At 38.6% G+C, this 22,500-nt stretch overlaps 2 protein-coding genes across 3 annotated transcripts in view; both read right to left on the bottom strand.

Annotated features, from left to right (window-relative positions):
• Positions 1-3,796: 3,796 nt before the first annotated feature.
• On the bottom strand, positions 3,797-21,334 carry LOC134059591 (C-type mannose receptor 2-like). Its single transcript, XM_062516037.1, has 7 exons — positions 21,248-21,334; positions 19,957-20,010; positions 7,326-7,539; positions 5,393-5,754; positions 5,175-5,204; positions 4,326-4,420; positions 3,797-3,934 (listed from the first exon to the last, which is right to left on the bottom strand). The coding sequence occupies exons 2-7, from the start codon at positions 19,988-19,990 to the stop codon at positions 3,797-3,799; spliced, it is 873 nt and encodes a 290-aa protein (XP_062372021.1). The 5' UTR covers positions 19,991-20,010; positions 21,248-21,334.
• A 1,062-nt stretch (positions 21,335-22,396) lies between these two features.
• LOC134060124 (C-type mannose receptor 2-like) overlaps positions 22,397-22,500 on the bottom strand; it is an 8,318-nt gene continuing 8,214 nt past the window's right edge. For both annotated transcript variants that reach the window (XM_062516733.1, XM_062516734.1), the window contains one exon: positions 22,397-22,500. This exon is cut by the window's right edge and continues 1,106 nt beyond it. The gene's annotated coding sequence lies outside the window, so the exon portion shown is untranslated.

Below are 22,500 nucleotides of genomic sequence, written 5' to 3'. Positions count from 1 at the left end.
TTTACACACAATTTTGAAAACGGGGCTCTTTTTGTCTAAACACATCACACAATTAACCAAACACAACACCCAATCAACAGAACATAACAGATTGTTTGCAAAATGAAATATTTCTGTCAAAACAATAAACAATAAAACCTTATACTGTTCTCATATCACTAACACATTCTTTGAATGATTCCACACTGTCGCTATCTTATACACACCAACACAATAAATTCAAAACACATCTGTAAAAACCCTATTCCAATATATGGATGTTATTCAGACATATTGTTTGAGAGCATTAGGATAATTTAGATGACAAAAATATTTTGATGAACCCTCATCCAATGCACAAAACTGATGCTGCAGACAATATTTCTTTCTTTCACTGTACCATATATGTTCAGTTACAGTGACAAGTCAATCAACAGAAAATGGCAAAATTATAGTTCTTATACTGTAAAGTGTAGAAAAATCAAAATGTGTACACAAATAAAAAGTACTATACACTTACAGTCACTGAAGAAAAACTAAAGCAACAATACAAACAAGTAACAACAATATGTAATACTCTAATCATCTCTCTGTCTAGCTGGATCAAGCCATAAGAGTTCATCCACATCACAGGCTATGGGTGCCTCTCATTTGGGCTTTTATACATCCTCCCTCGCTCCTCAGGCCTCGATCCTCACTGATCAACATAAAGAATAATGGAGCGAAAACAATGGGATAGTCTATCCAGTGTTAGTTATAGATCAGTGGGAACGCCCCTCGAGGATCGAGCATAACACACCTGAGTGCTGCGTTTTCAATTTTGCACATGTGTGCTTACACACCTGGTGGATGTGATTATTCAATTTGTTCCTTAGGTTGCTTTCATACTAGGTCCGTTTAGCTGGACCGGACCCGAGTGCGGTTACTTCTGCCGTAGTTGGTCTGTGTTCACATTACATGTTTGTCTGCGGACCCGGGTCCGTTTGCGTCATAATTAACACGAACTTCCAGAATTCTGTTTACAAAATATCACTTGGCAACACAGCAAAAGGCAGTGCAATGAAGAAGACAAAGGTAAAGATTCTTTAGATTCTTCAGAACGTTTGCTTAGCAACCTGCTCCAGCGTTCTAGCGAACCGGACCCGGGACCACCTTTTCAGGCGGACCCGGGTCCGGTCCCGGGTCCGCACCCGAGTTCGGTACGGTTGCGTTCACACTATCAAAAACAACCGGACCATCGGCCCAAACGAACCCGGGTCCGGTCCAGCGGACCTAGTGTGAATGGGCCCTTAGTGTGGTCATTGGCAAGCCAGGGCTTTGTAATGAGAAGGAAGTACCTAACAATCTTTATCTGTGTCTAAGGTGTTAAAATGTGTTTTACGTTTTGACATTCACTGTGTGTAATGTTTTGCTAAAAGTGTGAAGCTGAATTTGTGCTTAATGTTGTACTGCTCTGCGCAGGTGTTTTGCTTCCTAAGTGTTAAGTATTGTTACCTGTCTGATAACCTTAATTTTAGTGTGTATACGATTGGAAAAAACTGTAACATACTGTATTCCATACAAAGCCAGACCAGATAGGCCACTCTCACCATTGAGAGTAATGAGAGAAAAGGGTGACCCCTTGTGGTGATAGTATGATGATCTATGCGTCTGAGACAAACACAGGGATGGATGGACGTGTGTGTGTGTGTGTGTGTGTGTGTGTGTGTGTGTGTGTGTGTGTGTGTGTGTGTGTGTGTGTGTGTGTGTGTGTGTGTCTGTGTGTCTGTCTGTCTGTCTATCTGTCTGTGTGTGTGTGTGTGTGTGTGTGTGTGTGTGTGTGTGTGTGTGTGTGTGTGTGTGTGTGTCTGTCAGAAGTGATTTAACCAAGTGTTATTAATCCTATCAAGATGAAATCTATTTGGTATTGTTTGACTTACCACCTGCTTGTGCCTGTTGAGGTGTCCACAACCATGGCAACCTCGACAGGGACAAAAAGGGAGGTGGTCGTTCCAAGCCACATGCCCCACTTCCTGATCCTTGACTTACCACCTGTTGAGGTGACCACAACCATGGCAACCTTGACAGGGACAAGTAGGAGGTGCTCATTCATACCTTTTTAATTTCACTATTTATCACTTTCTCCTTTTTTCACTCTTAATACACTCTAGCCTACCCTTTTCAATTTTCCTAAAAATTGTTGTTAGAATTGCTCTTTAAAAAGCTTGACATGTTTTACCATGTTCTAAGTCGTTTTGGTTAAAAAAAAGAATCATCCAAATGTAATGCAATGTACTGTAACTTCAGTTTTCCTCTGCACCCAGCAACATACAGTATAAATAGAAGACCCTTTCATGGGAAGAGAAGAGAGCTGTCACTCCAGTCACCACTGGTCTGAAACTCAAGCGATCTCCGGATCTTCCACAGCTACAGTATCTGGAAACCGACCAATCCCATGAGATCCTTCAGCTGACTCACTCAAGAGCAAACCCACCACCATACATGAGTAGAATGCACTGATTTTATGAGCTCAAGAAAAATAATGTGGTCATGCACGGTCAAATGAATCACAAACACTTTATTTAATGATTTCATTAATTGAACAAACACATGATTTAATATTAATGATATCTCACACCCATGTCGGTTGAGTGTTAGGTTACACCACTAATTCCCCTGAAAATGTAAAAATATTTGAGGGCTTAAAGCTTAAAGGGCTTGTTTGGAGGAGACCCAAAGACACAAAAGAAAACACGAGTAGGCTAAAAACTTTTAAAAAGACACATGGGGAAACTGTACAGGTAAGAGAAAACGGCCAACGAGGTGACCTGTTCCATGGAATTAATGGAACATTAGGAAGATCAGACCTTATCTGACACAAGATTCCACTCAGCTTCTTGTACAGGCAATGGTTATCTCCACTGGACTACTGCAATTCCCTGTTAGCTGGCCTACCTGCTTGCGTATTAAGACCACTACAGTTGATTCAGAATGCTGCAGCACGACTGGTCTTCAATCAGCCAAAGAGGACACATGTAACCCCTCTCCTAGTTACTCTCCACTGGCTCCCTATAGTAGCCAGAATTAAATTTAAATCTCTCACTCTGGCCTATAGGACACTGACTGGATCTGCTCCTAGCTACTTCAGTTCTTTGATCAAGATGTACATTCCCAACCGCCCATTGCGATCTTCTGAGGAGCGTCTGTTATGTCGACAAACCATTCATGCTAGGTCAAACTGTAGATCCTATTCTTCAGTGGTTCCGTGTTGGTGGAATGAGTTGCCCAGTGCTCTCCGTTCCAGCAACAGTTTTGGATCTTTCAAGAGGGGTCTTAAGGCATATTTGTTTAATATGCACTTAGTCTTTTAAGCGTTTGTTATGTGTTATGGTTTGTATAATAGTATTGTTTTATTATAATTTGTCCATTGTTAGAATTTGACATTTATTCTGCTATTGTCCTTAAATTTAGCCATACCATACTATAGTTATTGTTATAATTAACTGAGTGACGTATTTGATTGCAATTCTCATTTCATTGTTTTATTTCTCATTAGGTTAGTGCTTAATTGATTGTTTATTGATAATATTGCTATTCTCCCTTTTTGTAATTGTTCACTGTTATTTAATTTGTATTGTTATTTATTTGTATGTCGCTTTGGACAAAGGCGTCTGCTAAATAACCATAACCATAACCATAACCATAATGGCGAGGGTGAGGCTCTTTTGATCCATACACAGCTAAATAAATAAGATAACGGTCATGCAAAAAGCAACATTAAACTATAAAGTCCCCACTCTCCCCCTTGTTTACCCTTTAACATTTTGGCTACTGAAATTCAAAACTCATCTTTGCTCCTCCCCTCTTTTTTCTCTCCGTTCTCATTCTTCTCATGGAAAATCTGTCCATCAGGATGCTTTATCCAGCTCAGTTTGGCACCTTCTGGAAGCCCGTTCTTCTGGAGTTTCACTTTGATCTGAAAAGTAGAGCAGAACCATATTTTGGCCCCACCACCACGGCCCTCTGTTTTCCAGAGACGGACATCCCAGTACCAGAAAGTAAAAGTCCTGCCATATATTCTTTCTACAGAACCTGATTACTTAACACTGGTGATACCATTAATTATCTGATCTACCTGGCTGTACTGTAGGATGAGCTGATTTACTAGCTGATGGTTGGATCAAATACTTAGACTTTTACTTTCTGAACCCGGGATGTCCGCCTCTGCTGCTTTCACACAATGAAATCAAGGTTTTGAAGTGTGTATGACTCCATAAAATCTTCAGACAATAGCCCTTTTTCAAATGGCATGGCTGTCCGTGTGTCTGTTGTGTGCAGTGGCTGAAGTGTGAGGAGGAGAGACTCACCTGACGTAGGAGGACTTCCTGAACCTCAGGGGTGTTCACCTCCAGGGAGGAGGAGTTAACTTGAAGCTCCACTCTCACAAACTGTCTTCTCTTCGCTTGCACCATAACACACAAGAGTTAGAGGGTAGACTGGCACAGACACACTAGACATATGCACACCATATCTCTCTCTCTCGTCACTGTGTATCCCAGAAAGAAATAATATAATCACTACAAAACCTACTTGTCTAACCAAGTAATTTTTCTTATTACCTCCGCCAAGGAGGTTATGGTTTCATCAGGGTTTGTTTGTTCGTGTGTCTGTCTTTCTGTCTGTCTGTTAGTTTGTCTGTCTGTTCACAAGATAACAAAGTTTTGGATGGATTTCGATGACATTTTCAGGCAAGGTCTGAAATGACCCAAGGAAAAAACAATTAAATTATGAGTGATCCGTATCACCGCCTTGATTCAGGAGGCAGTTATGTTTTCGCTTGGCGGAGGTCTGCGTCAGAGTGCTTTTCTAGTATTAAGATTAAAAGACACTTCAAAATAGACTTACTTAAGAGAACAGAGGTTAAGGATTATGGGTAAATGTTACTTTCTTGTTTATAATGTTTATTTCTCTCTCATCATTGTTTATTTTGGCTTTTTGGGATGTGTATGTCATAGAACAACTGATGAGCAAACTGACTGTAAGACATTTTCAAAGTGTTGTCAGGATTACCATTGAGGAGAAGACCCTTATTCAAATATAGGGACATTTTAGAGAAGGTGCAATGCAACATTAATAACTTTCTCAATTAGCATTGATCTTTTCCCTTGTCAATTTAGTCATTTTAGTTGGTACTGAGCTGGGAATAGAGAACTTACACAAGGGGCAGTTTATGTTGATCATCTCTCCTAAGAAAAAAAAAGAGCTCATTATCAATCAATTAATCAATCAATCAGTCATCCATCCTGTTCACATCACAATGAATCTGACAAGTAATCTCTCTCTCTCTCTCTTTCTCTCTCTCTCTCTCTCTCTTTCTGTCATGGATGCACACACACACACACACATACACACACACACACTTCTTCTTTCTCACCTGCAGCGCAGATGAAGTTGAGTCTGGTGCTGTCAGGCAGGCTGACCCACTCCCCTCCAGACTGCAGCGCTCCTGCTCTCTGATGTCCACCGCATCCCTCCCTCCTGTTCTCCTTCTCTCTCTCCTCAGCCCAGTTCTCCCAGCAGACGGTCTCTCCACTGACCCAGAACCAGATGTTCAGTGGGCACAGGTAGCGCAGGCCCAGCCACACCTGATCAGTGGAGGCCCGTTTAGCCTCCTCTATCACCCAGCCCTGGATCTCAGGGGAGGTGACGGAGACCAGGTCCATGTGGTGCTGTCTGCAGTACATGAGGGCCTCTGTCCAGGTCAGATTCTTCTTCACCAGCTGAAATTTGTCTGACAGAAAGAAATGCATACAGAAAAAAAATTTCTTACAAACCGCACTTGTTTGGGTAACAACAAAATGATTACAGAGTAACTCTGACTCTCTGTTAAGATGCTAAGCATGAATAAAAAAGGACATTCATTACACTTCGCATCTCCCCATGCCAACTTGGTTTATCCATGTCACAACAACACAGTTGTCTGGTCATTAGGGCTGTCTCTTCTCCAGTCTCTGAAGGATAAGGAGTGGCTATAGCAGCAGTAGTATTGAAATAGTTCAGCACTGGAGATAGCAAACTTACCCAAACGGCAGAAGAAAGGATGTTGTTCATCACATTCACTCTCTTTCCATTTCCCCTTGTTTTCTTCAGTTAGCCATGCTACAGCACATTTGTCCTTCCTCTGGTTATTAAGGGCGTCTGATCTCCAGTGTCTGAAGGATGAGGGCCTCTGGTCGGACCACGTCCAGTCATCTCTGAACAGGCCGATCCAAACATTCCCCCCTTTTCTTTTCTCTTTAATCTGCTTGTTCTCTTCCTCGTGTCTCACACTCACCAGATCTGTGTGATTTTCTCTACAGTACACCTGAGCTTCTCTCCAGGACTTTTCCTCCTTAATGAGGACATATCGTTCGCTACCACTGTGGGTCTCTGGAAGACAACAAGTTTGTTATGTTCAACAAAACTCATCCTAGTTAGCCATAGCAACAACAGCCATGCAATCAACAGTAACTGAAGTTACAGAACTGTTTGGTACTGTATTCCAAACAGAATGTATTGTTTCTTTGCCACCCATGACAGCACTATGTTTCCAGCAGTTTCCAGCAAGTACCATTCAACTATGTATTCCTCTGCCAACTACAGATCATTTAGGCAATTATCTTATAATGAAGGAACAGTATCACTTGTGATGAACAGTTTTCCATATTGTTTCCTGTTTATGCAAATCTGGGAAGAAACATTACAATTTAAAAAATAAATGATGTGTGTGCATTTCCACATGACACTCAAATACACGTGGCATGAATTTTTTCAACCATTAACACCACATGAATTCAGAAACAAAGCATATATTGAACTAATATTAATCATATAGCCTAACTTAAGAATATTACTTAATTACATAAAGCAATGAATCTTTCAGCCACAGGTATTACACCTATGTGACTTTAGTACCACCAAAATGGAAGGGTCAACTTTTCAAATGTATTTTAAAATAATAAGATTAGTTTTAAGATGTTGTTGAATCAGATGACATGGTTGGTTGAAATGTTTTCATAATTTCATATTATTTATTAATATTCAGAGACCTTTTGATTAGCGTTAGTATGGAATGGTGCATTGTTAAAACTACAATTAGATAACAGATGTTCTCAGAGTTTCTAAGAATAAATACTGAAGGAAACCAGCAATAAATTCTCTCACCATCATAGCACACAAATCGATGTCCTGTATTACAACTTTTATCATTCCATAAACCTGAAAGGAGCTGCTCTACACATCCCTCCCCATCCCCACCGTTAGGCTCATGATGGTCCCATTTAGTAAAGTCAGCCTCTCCAGGACCATAGAAATCATCATCTGCCAGGGACCACTTCCAGCTGGAGACAGCAGTCTGGTGCAGCCCAATCCAGGCTGTCCCCTCATAATCTTTAGCAGTGTCCATCATCATCTGCATGTCCTCCATGTTTTCAATGGTGGCCAGGTCAGTGTAGTGTTCCCTGCAGTAGCGCTGTGCCTCAGTCCAGGTCTTACTCATGTCCACAAAGTGGAAGTGATGAGGGATACACTCCATGACAAAACCTTCAAAGAAAAAGAAGAAGAATTAGAAATCATGCAAAGGGGTTTAAATGAATGAAGCAGCAGACATGCTCTCACACACAGCACAATCCGTGACAAAACCTTTGAAGAAGAAGAAGAAAAGCACTCACACACTAGCCTAGAAATCTAAACACCCTTAGCAGCAGCAAATTTAATTTGCTGCCGGGGTAGTCTAGCAACTACGAGGGCCGGGCCAATCACATTGTGCATATCGGTTGGCGGGCTTAACATAATGATGACTGACGTGCGACCAGAAGTTGCGACCTTCAAGCATCCTGCTACTTGAGATACCATCGACAAATTAGGTTCGGCCAAGATGGCGTCGTCGTGGTTAGACATGTGAATTTCAGCTCGTCAACGAACTTCAAGTGAAGTGGACTGACAACTAACATAATTGCAATTTTGTGTAATAAAAGTGTATAATTAACTATTAAGGCATTAAGTTGAATATATGGGCAAAGGAATTAAGAAAAAGGGGAAGGGAAAATCTCAGAAGATGCTGCAAGATATGGAGATAGTGCAGTCAGCTAGTTCCAGTGCTGTGCACTCACCGGTGGATTCGGGTGAAGAAGACGGTAAAACATGGTTTGACGTTAGTACATCGCTAGACACACAACTGACTGATGAGCCTGATGCCCCTGTGAAACCCGCATGCAAGAAAAGTAAGCGCGAGGAAACAGGAAGGTCTGACTCTGAAGGTAACTTAGACATTTTAGCTGCTATTCGTGAACTTTCAGTTAAGCACGATGCAACGTTTCAAAAAATCTCTGCAATTGAGAAAACTACTCATGCTACCTCGAGAGAAATAGAGAGCCTCTCTGTTACGGTGAAACAACTTGTGGTAGATGTAGGAGAAAATAAAAAAGAATTGCATCGAGTGGACAATGAGGTTCAAGCTCTGAAAGTTGAAAACCGCAGCTTAAGGGTTGCGTTGGATGAATCTCGCCGCTATGGCTGGAAATGGTTCCTGAAACTTCACGGTCTAAAGGAGTCTGACGGGGAGGATGTGAGAAATAGAGTCATAGACATTCTTCAACAGGTGGCACCTGGCACGAGTGATCTTTTACAAGCAGGAGTCGACATTGTCCACCGTCTCGGACCCAAACAAGACAGGAAGAATCGATCCATAATCATCCTTTTCGCCATACGACGAGTTCGAGACGCAATCTGGAACGCTGCGAGAAAATCCAAATATCTCCAATCAGTGGCGGTTCTAGACTGAATTACTCCCCAGGCGAGATCCTCCACGAGCGCCCCCATGAGTGTTTTTTGACGCACTTTGCGTCAGTCGGGCTCATAGGGTTAAGCGCTCGTGCCGCCCCATACAAGATGCCGCCCCGGGCGAACGCCCGGTTCGCCCGTACCTAAAACCGCCACTGTCTCCAATCAAAGCAGCTGTCCATCACGGAGCCCCTTTCTGCAGAGGATAGGGCAGCGAGGGAGAAGCTCTGGCCTTTGGTGAAGAAGGCCCGTGAGGAAGGCAAAAAAGCATCTTTCAAGAATTCCTATGCCCTCATCGACGGGAAGAAGTACGATTTCTCAGATGTGAAATAAAGACGAGGCGTCTTTATCTGGGAAATGCAATCCTTGCACCCCTTTAATGATTAGGCTATATGCATAATATTTTCTCATTTAACTAGCCTACTCTGAATGACTGAAAGAGCTTCAAATGGGAATACCCCATATTTACCTCTGGCACCCATTTTTATACTTGTCACTTATTATAGGTATGGCAGATATTGCCAGTGGAACCTTTTATGGGTGAAGCTCTAAATTTACTTAATATGTTGCCCTATAAACTGATTCTTTTTGAAAACTTTTAGCCAACATTTTTTCGTTTTTTGCATTGCACTTAATGCATAGAGGAAATTTAAAAAATAGCCTTTGTTTATACATGACAGAAGTGTCATCTGTTTTTACTTATTTAGGTTACATTTATAAGTGTAACTTCTGTGTGTTTGTTTTCTATGGCTAAATCTGATTCTATACTGAGTATCCTCACAATGTTGGCCTATTATTTGCCAAGTTGTCATCCACCTCTCCTTGGTAAGTGAGTTTGTATTTTTCTAAAGTTTCTTCTAGTTCTTGATAAGTGTTATTTGTTGTGTTTATGGATTATACTTTTAAGTCTTTGTCTATTTTGTCCCTAAATGTGAGAGGAATTCGTGATCTTGTAAAGAGAAAAGCTGTATTCTTATTTTGTAAAAGAAGTGAGGCGGACATTGTTTTGCTCCAAGAGACTCACTCAACTGAACAGGATGTAAAGTTCTGGAGGTCGCAATGGGGAAGTACCGTATATTATAGTCATGGGAGCAATAATTCGGCAGGTGTTGCTATACTTTTACACAAATTTAAAGGGGAGGTGTTAGAAACAGTGAAATCTCCTGAAGGTAGATGGGTAATGATCATCATTAAACAAGAAAATAGCATTTTCATAGTTTGTAATGCATATGGCTATAATTCACATTCATCCAACAAAACTTTATTTGGTCAAATACTGCACTGTAAAAAAAATAAATTACAGTTGTTGTTCTAAAACACATTTTCATTGTAATCTGACTCAAAAATACAATTTTGACATAGAACAAAGAAATACACGTTTGTCCAACTCATTTTTCTTAGAAAATGGTTAACAAGGATATTTGATTAACCAAAACACGTTTTTCTTAGTTTTCCTCAACTTTCTATAGACAGTAGCACTATCTAACAATAATTTTTAAGTTTTCTTTACTTTATGTTCATGTTGACACCTTCTACGGGGTTTCCCTTCCCCTTTTACCATGGGCCCAGCGTTTTTCCTTTTTCACTTCGAGTTTGCAAACGAAGTTGAGAGGATTGGCGGACTTCAGAGTTTCACATCAGGTATTTATGGTTCTTTCTTTAAATTACAACTTAATAGAAGGCGTATGTGCAATTTTTTGGTCGGTGAACTAACATGTGTCGTATATTTAATGTATTCAACCGAATTACCGAAGTTATGAGTTGCATTTTAGTTTGCTAACTTCTTGCTAATTTCTGAACTGTTCTGACAAGATGTTCCATGACTGTCAGGGTAGAATCGCTAAAATGTTCAACTTCATTGGACATAGATGTTGTGAAAGGACCGCAAGAGTTGCAAATGTGTTCTAGTGTGGTTATGGGGCGTTTTTGAGTGGGCAGGAAGTTCGCTTAATCAAACAGTACTAAAGTGAACCGCTAGCTAGTAATAGTGACAGTTAGCTAAAGTGCTAAATGGTGGAGGGAGAGTTTTTGCCTGCGTGTGTTCATATAACTGAAGTGGAGGGAGAAGTAGCACGAGACTGGGCTATGCCAGGGCAAGGTTTTGGGGTAGCAGACATGACTGGCATATTATGCTGCCTTGATTTTGCATTTACAGGTTTACTCTTGATTCGACTGTTGAGTAATTGCTGCAACTGTATGATGTCCTTCATAATTAAGATAATAGGAGTGATGCATATAAAATATAGATAGATGCTAATTAGCTGATTTAATTCTCATTGAGCTCAATGCAATTCAAACCAGCTAATTAGCCAACAGCTAATAACTGACATTAAAGCATGCTTTACTCTTAGTATGTTAAGGGTATAGTGTTGACATGGGGTTATTTGAATTCCAAAGGCCAAGGGGACTTTATCATGGTGCATAGTGTCCTGGATACATGAAATAACTGGCCTTTAAAAATAAAAATAAAAATCCCCTATGGGAATTTAACATGGGCGTTACAATACTTATGACCCCCTGTATGTTAAGGAAAACATTTATTTATTTACAATACATTATTCATTCACAAAGAAAATGAATATCCTTAAAGGTTGAATAGTTACTCATTGTTTCATTTAAGGCATTAAGATACATTTCCAAAAGATGATTTTATATTTAACTTTAAGCATGCGTTCTAATACTTTTGGAGGGCACTGTACTGTCCTGTGTTGCTTTAGCTTCTGATTCACTGTCATTTAAAAACGTAGTCTTTTCATTCAAATTATGGCATGAAAATCTCGTAATTTATTGGCAGCTTTGGGCACTGGTAGGGGTATTATAATTATAATTGTTTTGTTTTGTTATTTTGTCCAGATATACAAAGAATTTTACCGGATCACCAACAGAAACCTCCAGGCAACTTGGAATGCATCTCTGGACAAGTATGCTTCTCGCCTGATAAAACTGTATCGAGCCAGGAAGTCAGCTTTTGGTCCAGATTTGGAGGAGTTGCTGAACAGACTTGATGATGAGGTGGGTAATGTTTTCAAACCGAGACAAATAAAAAATACTTTAAATTATGAAAATCAATCAAACATTTACAGTTGATGTGCATAAATAAACAGAGATTCTTGATTTGAGTTATCTTGCTGAATTGCTGTCTGTCTGTGTGTGTGTGTCCCATGGTTGTGAGCACATTCACAGGTAACGGACGTTGTGCGTCATCGAAGGACCGCAGCACTGAGAGGCCTTCCCATTTTTCTTCGAGATGATGCATCAGACTTCCTTCTGAAGTGCTTGGTGAGTCAGTCCAGACCAATTTGTGAGTATAAATTTGCAGTGCTTCTTTCATATCTTCCAAGAAGCTGGATACTTATTGGTTGATCTCTTTAGCCTTAATGTGACTTATTGTGGGGTGTAGGTATCACTAAAAGTGTTGCTGTGTCTGTTTTTTCCTCAGAACACAGACCCTGAGGAAGAGGTGGTTGAAGGAGTGCCAGTTGGAATACTTACCGTCTATGAAGATGATGATAGCGCCACAGCACCACCAATAGTGACCGAAATCGCTGTCGTCTTGGAAGGGGCGGTAATAAAACACGACCTACCTCACCTCGCTGCTGCCTTCGGCTACCTGTTTGGCCTAATGTATGCAATGGACAAGCTATCCAGAAAAGATGAGGTACACTTTTGAGGCCATCCAGACCATCTTTTTCGAGCTTGGTTCAAAATGTTCACAGCGCACACGTTCCTTGAAAGACAAGCTTTTGCTGTGAAGTCTGATGATGGACACACACATAAATGGACACACTGCTCTTCTCTGCCATTTACTACACACACACACACACACACACACACGAAAGACCAGCTCTCAAAAAGCTCAGTTCATAGGGCGCAATTTTAATATGTAATTCATAAGTGTAATATGCAAATTCCCACACACACGCACACAAATAAACATGCACAGTCACACACATAGCATTCATTCTCAGACCTAACTCTCACACAAACACACAGAAAAGACCAGTTCTCAAGCTCAGTTTGTAGGGCGCAAGTCTGTGTAATTTCAAGTGTAATGTCTGTTTTCTCACACACACAAGCACACACATAAACACACAATCACACAGATTTAACAGTCATTTTCAGACCTCCCTCACACACACACACACACACACACACACACACAGGAAAGACCGGTTCTCAAGAAGCCAAGTTGATAGGGTGCAAGTCTGTGTAATTTCACAAGTCTAAATACAAGTGTATTTTCCCAAATGGTGAATAAAAGTTTTTTTCTCTACACTTCCATTTGTTGTGTGATGTGATTTGTTGAATGATGGGGTGTGGTGAAAAAGGATTGGTAGAACTCGTAAAACAAAGTTGGTGAAACTGAAAATCTGTGTTGTTAGAACTTAATATAAACATGCAAAACTCAAAAGCCTGAGTTAACATTACTCAAAACAAAAAATTGCCAGAACTTAAAAATCTGTGTTAAGTTAACCTCAGCATACTTAATATAAGCATGCAAAACTCAAAAGCCTGAGTTTGTGTAACTCAAAACAGCAATTTGCCAGAACTTAAAAATCTGTGTTAAGTCAACCTCGGCCTAATTTAAGTAAAGAGAACTCAAAAAAACGAATGCATCACGTTGCCTAGAAAATTTGAGTACTGTCAACCATTTTTTTTTTTACAGTGTGGATAATACCAAATTACTTCTTGGGAAATATGTTGGTGCTTATGTTATTTTTGGAGGTGATTTCAATGAATGTGTTGACCCCAGTTTGGATAGATTCCCACCAAAACCGAATCAAGGTCCTCTTGTAAATAATCTGATTTTATCATTATGTTCTAGTCTGTCTTTAGTAGACACTTGGCGATTCTTTAATCCTGATTTATCTGACTTTACTTGGTCAAACAAAAACTCTACACTTAAGTCAAGAATTGATCTTTTTTAATTTCCCAATCAGTTCTAAACTTTGTTAAGGACGTCTCACATTCTTTCGCACCGTTATCTGATCACAAATTGGTGACAATCAAGTTAGGTGGTCAACAAGATAATTCACAATTACGAGGCTATTGGAAAATTAATAATAACTTGTTAGAAGATGAAGAATTTAACAAAAGCATTAAAGATCTAATATCTGATATATTCTCTGACTTAAGTGAAGGTTGTAAACAAAAATGGGAGTTTTTTAAATACAAGACGAGGCATATAGCTAATAAGAGGTCTAAAATGATCAAAAGCTCTAAACGTCAGTTTGAGGTAAACCTATTCAACAGGATAAATGAGCTCTCTACAGACAGTATTACTGAAGAAGAAAAGGTAGAAAGGGAGGAACTCAGTCTGTCTCTTGAAAATCTGTATATAGATTTAGCGAAGGGGGCTTTTATCAGATCAAGAGCCAAATGGCTTGAGCAGGGTGAGAAGAATTCTAGTTATTTTTTTTCTTTAGAGAAAAGGAATGGACAAAGAAAAGCTTTAACCTCTCTTAACATAAATGGTAACATATCTAATGACCCTTCTTTAATTTCTAAATTTGTTGAAACCTTTTATAAAGATCTGTATTCATCCAAATTTGATTCTAGCAACTGTAGCATCTTCACTGAAAAAATAAGAAATTATGTCCCTATCATCAATGATGCGTACAAAGTAGTTTGTGACGCTAATATAACTGTGGGTGAAGTTAAGAAAGCCCTCAACTCAATGAAAAGAGGAAAGTCGCCTGGTATTGACGGGCTCTCAGCTGAATTTTATCAGCATTTTTGGGAATGTATACAGGGTCCTCTGCTTTGTATGTATAATGAATGTGTAGAACAAAGGGAGATGACGACTACTATGAAACAAGGAATAATTTCGCTTATCCCTAAACCAGGAAAAGATTCGTTAAGAATTGACAACTGGCGTCCAATCTCATTATTAACAATTGATTACAAAATGTTGGCCTTAGTGTATGCTAACAGACTTAAAACAGGTCTTTGTGATATCATATCAGAAACGCAATCTGGCTTTATAAAAAACAGACATATAACGAATAATGTACGACTTGTGTTGGATCTGCTAGACTATGCTGATGCAGTACATTCACAAGCTTTAGTCCTTTTCTTAGACTTTTATAAGGCGTTCGACACGATTGAACATGCATTTCTTTTGAAAACCCTCAGGTTATTTGGTTTTGGTGATCCTTTTATTAATATTGTTGAGATGTTTTATAGAGATATAAATAGTTCTGTAATAGTTAACCATAATACAACTGACAGGTTTGAGGTTAAGCGTGGAATTAGGCAAGGGTGCCCAATTTCGCCCTTCTTATTTCTGCTGGTCACAGAATTACTTTCACTGAATGTAGTTAATGATCTTGATTTAAAAGGTATAAACATTTTTGATAAAGAAATAAAAATCTCACAGTTGGCAGATGATACTATTTTGTTTTTACAGGATAAGAATCAGCTGTCTGGTGCTTTATCATTGGTTGAGCAGTTCTCCAAGGCCTCAGGTCTCAGATTGAATGTTTTGAAATGTGAAATCTTACCTTTAAATGAGTGTGATTACACAGTCATAAACAATATGGGTCATTCCGTGTCAAATCAGATAAGATTGTTGCTGCACCGTCTCAGATTTTGTTCAAACTTTGTGTATATCATCAATGGGTCCTAAAACCAAGGCCTGCGAAATATTTCTGTGGAAATCATCTGTCTTCATATCTTTTTTAGACCTTGAAATTCTTTCATTTTTACAGCTTGAAAAACACATGCCATGTCTGGGCATTAATATCTTGACAAATATGTTCCCTAGCCTCCCCAAATTTTCTAGGGTGGAAGATCAACTCATAATAAGCATGTGTAAACAATTTAAAGTCTGTACTAAATGGCTCTTGAATCTCGAAAGGGCCCTCAATTTTGGAAAAACTTGCATTAAGTGTGATATTTAGGGTATTAAAAAAACTGTTTATCTTTTTCACTTGGTATCAGTCACTATTTCCTCTTCAAATACGGCAGTTAAGTAATGTTTTCCCACAATTTGAAGTCTCCACAACAAATAACCATGACAATAATAACAATAAAACAAGGCATGTTTGTATTTTGTGTCATTTTCATGTAACTGAAATGCTATGTGGGGTAGGTAGTAGGATCATGAAAATCTATGTGGAAATAGAAAAGTATATGGACATGTAGTGTGTAAAGTTCTAATATTGCATCTAAGCCCCGTTCACAGAATAAATGCATGTCGTTACAGGTGTTTTGGTAACACCAGAATAAACATTTACAATTAAAAAAAGTGAAGTTTGGCACCCCCCTCTGGCGAAACAGTAGCATTTTGCTACTTTTACAAGGCATTAAAACTCTGGTAGCTATTTGAATGGAATGGAAAGGCTATATTTTACTTCTCGTATTCAAAAAGAAGCAGAAATTCCTAATACCTTGAAATTGAAAAGGATGCCAAATACACCGAATTAGGTACTTGAAATAATTTTTTCACCATTAATCTAAAATAGGCCTTTCATTAGTTGGTGGCTGTGAAATTCTCAAAGGCCATTTGAATATCTTCATACGTGTTCTTATCCAAGGAGTACTGCCGTCCTGTCCTGGTAGTGGCTGGGGCTGGCACAGCACACAGCACGTGAATGGCAGGCACCCAGCAAATGTCCTCAGATTTCGGCCACTTGAATGAGGTCCTCCTGCTCCTCTGACTTCTCCAAGGCATACCCAACCATTTTCCATCATAGACACATATTGCCCTACCTGCACATCATGCTGCGGTGCCTGAGTGGCAGTGAACAGTGTAAGACGTATGAAGATATTCAAATGGCCTTTGAGAACTTCACAGCCACCAACTAATGAAAGGCCTATTTTAGATTAATGGTTAAAACATAATTTGAAGTACATAATTCGGTGTATTTGGTATCCTTTTCAATTTCAAGGTATTAGGAATTTCTGCTTCTTTTTGAATACGAAAAGTAAAATATAGCCTTTCCATTCCATTCCAATAGCTACCAGAGTTAATGCCTTGTAAAAGTAGCAAAATGCTACTGTTTCGCCAGAGGGGGGTGCCAAACTTCACATTTTTTATTGTAAATGTTTATTCTGGTGTTACCAAAACACCTGTAACTACATGCATTTATTCTGTGAACGGGGCTTAGATGCAATATTAGAACTTTACACACTACATGTCCATATACTTTTCTATTTCCACATAGATTTTCATGATCCTACTACCTACCCCACATAGCTTTTCAGCTGCATGAAAATGACACAAAAATACAAACATGCCTTGTTTTATCCTTATTATTGTCAAATTCATTTGATTTGGAGACTTCACATTTTGGGACAACATTAACAAAGGATTATATTTCTATAGAAAAGACTCATTGATGGCAGGTGTGTCCCAATAAAAAAGTTTTGAGACCCTCAATATCACTTTTTTTGCATGTTTTTTCAGAAACTATGGACTTCTGTACAACCAATGAGACTGTGGTACAAACATTTAATCATTGAATCTTACAGAGAACATGCTTGTCTTCCATTCTATAAAGTTTAGTCAGGCTAGGAATGATACTTTTTAAGATATGAGTACCTTAACATGGCCTCCAAGATAAGGTCATTTAGAGAGTGTAAAAAGGCAAGGGCAAAAAGACAATGAAAACAACAGAATTGAACAAAAATATTTTACAAATTTTAGTTATGGAACCTAAACATTGTGTAGACAAACTTTGAAGAAAATCCGAGTCGGTGCTGCAACCATTTTCCTGGATTTTGTCTGATTTGACACGGAATGACCCATATACCAGTGAAACATACTGTTAAATACTTAGGAATTCAAATAACTAAGAATGTAATTGATAGGCAACAACTAAATTTTACTTCCAAACTGGTCAAATCAAAAAGTATTTTTAACTCCTGGTTACAAAGAGACCTGAGTATATTTGGCAGAATTCTCTTATCTAAGGCAGATGGTCTGTCACATTTTGTGTATCCTGCCCTCTCGTTATTTATTAGTGATAAAACTCAAAAAGAAGTTAGTAAAATTTTTCTTGATTTTATCTGGAAAAATAAGCCTCATAAACTTAAGAAAGAGGTACTCTCAGATTGCAAAGCCAAGGGGGGCCTAGATTTTTTGGATTTTGCTGACACCGTTACCTCATTCAGAGTTGGCTGGATCAGGAGATGTCTCCTAAATTCTACATCCTTATGGTTTTTTATTCCGAGCTATATATTTAACCAAATTGGTGGCCTTTCTTTTGTTTTAAAATGTAATTATCTTCCTTCCAAACTACCCATCACACTATCTAAATTTCATCAGCAGTGTCTCTTGGCATGGAAACTGTGTTACATCCACAATTTCTCACCTCACAAAGCACTTATATGGAACAATGCTGATATTACAATTAAACATAAATCCATATTTTCCTCAAGATGGTATGATAATGGTATTTGCAATGTCATCTCTTTATTTAATAGTTCTGGTGCAATATTAACTTACGAACAATTTCTGTCACGTTACAATCTCCCAATCTTGTTCAGGGAATTTAACTCTATCATTAAAGCTATCCCTAAGGGGTTAATCCAGCTGATACAAAGTCATCTATCTTTTGGAGAAGATAATATAATTCAACACAGACTAATGTTAAATGGGTTTGATATAATGGACAGAAAGTGTAGTAATAAACATATTCGCAAGGCTCTTCTTCAGGCTAAAAAAAGAATTACACCAAGGGGGAAATTCTACTGGGGATCTGTGGTTGAAGATGTTAACTGGACAAAAGCTTGGCTCTTGCCTAACAAATATTGTATCTCAAATAAAATCAAGGAAGTTCACTTTAGAATTCTACATACTATATATCCTGTTAATGCCAGTATTGCTAAATACACAGATATCAGTGCTACGTGTTCATTTTGTGATGATGAGGATGAAACACCGCTACACCTTTTTTCCAACTGTAAGGAAACTAAGTTATTTATCGATAACTTAAATAGACACCTTTTTGATTCCTCTTATTCCCTTGGTATAAAAGACTTTTTGTTTTATTATGAAAACCCTGAAAATAGCTCATTGGAATATGTTGTAAACTTTTTTATTTTACAATCTAAATTTTTTCTCCACAAACAAAAATGGCAGCATGTACGGCCTTCCTTCTGTGCCTTTAAGGCAGAAATTGACTCACTCCTCAGCTCTCTTCTGTTGGTTAAAAATAATAACAAAAATGATAGGCTTTTATGCTTAATTCACACAGTATTGAAAGTATGAATGCTTTTCTCCTCTCTCTGTTTAATCTATTTTGTTGTTATTTATTTCTGTATACTGTAAGTTGTGTTTTTATTTATTAGTTTTCATCTTGTCAGTTTGTCTCTGTCTAGTTATTTGGATTATTGTTTAATATGTGATGTATTGTCTTCTGTACTGTTTTTGCATCAATAAAAAAAAAAAAAAAAAAAAAAAAAGCATCCTGCTACTTGAGAACAAGATGATTTGTTTAGCTCCATTCTATTGCGTGGAGAGGGAATTTGAAAGACAACTGTTTATCCCACCCCTCCGATTGAGCGCAGTTATGGTGAGTTCCCAGACCCTACATCTTGATGTACTGTAGGTGTCTGGCTCGTCAGGCTACTCGCACACAGCGCACAGATTAATGCTAAATCCTTTGGTGTTAGGAATGTAACTCTCTTTGGTCAGCTCTTAGTCAGCTCTTTGATCAATTGGCATTGTTTCTACAGTTTTTGCCAATTACTTACGCATTCAAAATTAAGGCTCAAACCAATCCCTCAAAACTTAAAGTTGTTGTAACCAAATGGTGCATGTGTGTATCATTTTGTTGCAATAATTATTATTTTTTAGAAAAGATTGATTGCAGTATTTAATTGTGGCATTGACGTGAGTAGTTCATCTCCATCTGCTGTGTCTAATTTGACTTACGTGTAGAGTTTTGTCATAATGAGCCATATTCTGCAAAACGTGTGTGAGCAGAAGGCAAAAACTGTAAAAGTGCTCTATTAACAACTTCACATTGACTGAATGTGAAGGCAAATTGACCTTCAACATGATACTTCTGTTGATACAGACAGATATGATAAGGGGTGGACGCTCTCACTCACACTCTCACACAGACACATCACATACTTGAAGACTTTCTACCTTCCTTTCTAACACTCCTAACAAAACTAACAGACCCTAACATTAATCTTCAATAACCGTAATAACATTCCACTGACCTGAGAACAGCAGTAAGGCCAGTCTCCACTCCATGACCTCCAGCCAACCTGCTCCTACAATGCAGATAGTATCAGTATGAATAACTCTTCACATGGACGCACTTCCAGACTTCTCTATCATGATCTTTAATAGTACACGTCTCATTACAGCGAACATACAGTATTGAGAGAAAGTGAATAGGAAGCAGTATGGAGTGGACACAATGTGTGTGTATGTGCGTGAGTGTGTGTGTGTGTGTGTGTGTGTGTGTGTGTGTGTGTGTGTGAGAGAGAGAGAGAGAGAGAGAGAGAGAGAGAGAGAGAGAGAGATTAATCAATGACAAAAGCACATTGAGAAAATAGGACAAGTAGTGAAATTTACCAAGGCTGTGAATATGCATAACTGTATACAGTACATTAAAATGAATCTAGGCCTCATACCTTATGTACACTTTTTATCTGCATGTTGTTTATTTTTCACATTACATTACACATCACGTCACATTTGTTTTATGGACCAAGGATATTTAAGTGAAAGATGAATATTGATTTAACTTCTATGAATTTAACGTTACCAATGACAGGTGAACACATTCTAATCAGGTGAATTCAATTTATTCTCTCTTTTCTTTATTCAGAAAAGAGACTGTTGCTTCCACATTAGTAAATGAAAGAGACGTAAATTCCACATACTGTAAGTATAGAGATTGAGAACGTGACGTAAAACGCAACGCATTTTGGGAATAGGTGGCCCAAAATTAAGTTGTTTTACTGACGTGCGGGAACAACGAAGTGCAGTTGTCGAAATGCCGTTTACCTGCTGTGTTATAAAATTCAATAGAGTAACATGAAGCTTATCTTTTATAGTTTTCCAGCGTGGAAAAATAATAGTATACGTCATGTTTCAGAGGTGACAAAAAGGCGAGGAATGGCTTGGATAGCAGCACTAAGGAAGCGCGAGATTATAACTGTTTTTCACACAATTTTTTCACGCTTAGTTTTCATTATTATCATGCCAGATCATAGACCCAGACCCACTAGTTTACATGGGCTGGCATCAGGCGAGCCAAACCTACCCATAATTCTTTGTGTTTTGATGACTTTGGTCACATGTCTTAGCGATCTATTAGTTAGTCCCTATGCCCTTGATAGGAGGGGCTGAGAAATGAATTGTACAGTATAATCAGTCCATCAGTCTGCCAAAGTAGCCGAGTCACTACAATAGTAGCCTCACAGCTTTCCACACATGGACTAATAATCAACAAGAGAGACGTGAGAGGGCATCCTGAGAGGGATAAAGTTTGGACCTCACCTGATGAGGGGATGTGTTTGGTGGGTCGGTTGTTGGTTGTCCTGGTTGTGAGTTTCTATGTGCCACTCTTGATGCTGCTCTTCTCAGACTGACAGATCATTGTGTGTGAGGATCAAATTTGTGCTGTCTGCCTGGTTCCAAAACAGCATGCAAATGATTAATAATTAAATATTTTTATTTCCTGGAATATCTGTGTTTGTTCATTGTATAATCAAGCGGAACTGAATTCACCCAAATGAGCCCATGATGGTATCAGATCAGATGTTTATTTTGTTCTCTCTATGTAGTGTGACTAGTGTCCCCCTTGTACTTATTTTATGGATGGAGGGGTTATGGAAGAATTGTATAATCAGTCCATCAGACTGCAAAAGCAGCTGAGCTACTTTAATAGTCGCCTCACAACTTTCCACACATGGACTAATGATCAGCATGAGAGACATGAGAGAGCATTACAATACCCACTTTCCTGAGAGGGATCAAGTTTGGACCTCACTTGATGAGGGGATGTGTTTGGTGGGTCGGTTGTTGGTTGTTCTGGTTGTGATTCTCTGTGCCACTCTTGATGCTGCTTGGCTATACCCTCATTGTGTCGTGGTATCAAGCGTGTGCCAGGTTACAAAACATAATGCAAATTAGTCAAATTATAGTATAGTCAAATTATTTTTTTTTTCCTGGAGTATCTTTGTTCATTCACTGTTTAACAAGAGGAACTGAATTCACACAAATTATCCATGATGGTATCAGTGTTTATTCTCTTCTCTCTATTCCTTGGATGTTGAAATGTCTAGGTCACTTTATATCATACAGTACCTTAGGGAAATTTGAATTTGAAATGCATGCATGGTTAATTGAAAGTTGAATGAAAATAGAAAAAAATCATGTTTATGTGATACAAAAAAAAAGAAAACTATATATTATAGCCTGCTTGATACCAGAACACACATCTCGGCATATACACAATTTGCAAACAGGTTTGTCTGGGCTATCCCAAGCTAATATATTCATGGTGCATTGTTTTTCTTCATTGTTTTGTAAGACTGAGATTAACCTCATTATTAAACCTTATTATTATTCCTGGTTTTACTTCAATAAATGAGGGCACTGTACATTCAAACAATAATACACAATGACATAAGAGATATACCTTCGCAAGCTTTATTTTTGGGGAAAAAAGAAGATTCAACAATGTTTTCAACAAGGCACAGTGTAAATAAGTGTAAAAACTGAAATTATCTCAAATTTGAAAATGTTCA

Source organism: Sardina pilchardus, chromosome 16, assembly GCF_963854185.1.
Source record: "Sardina pilchardus chromosome 16, fSarPil1.1, whole genome shotgun sequence".
Lineage (NCBI taxonomy): Eukaryota > Metazoa > Chordata > Actinopteri > Clupeiformes > Clupeidae > Sardina > Sardina pilchardus.
The sequence above is the reverse complement of the archived record's forward strand: the minus strand, read 5'-3'. Positions and strand labels throughout refer to the sequence as shown.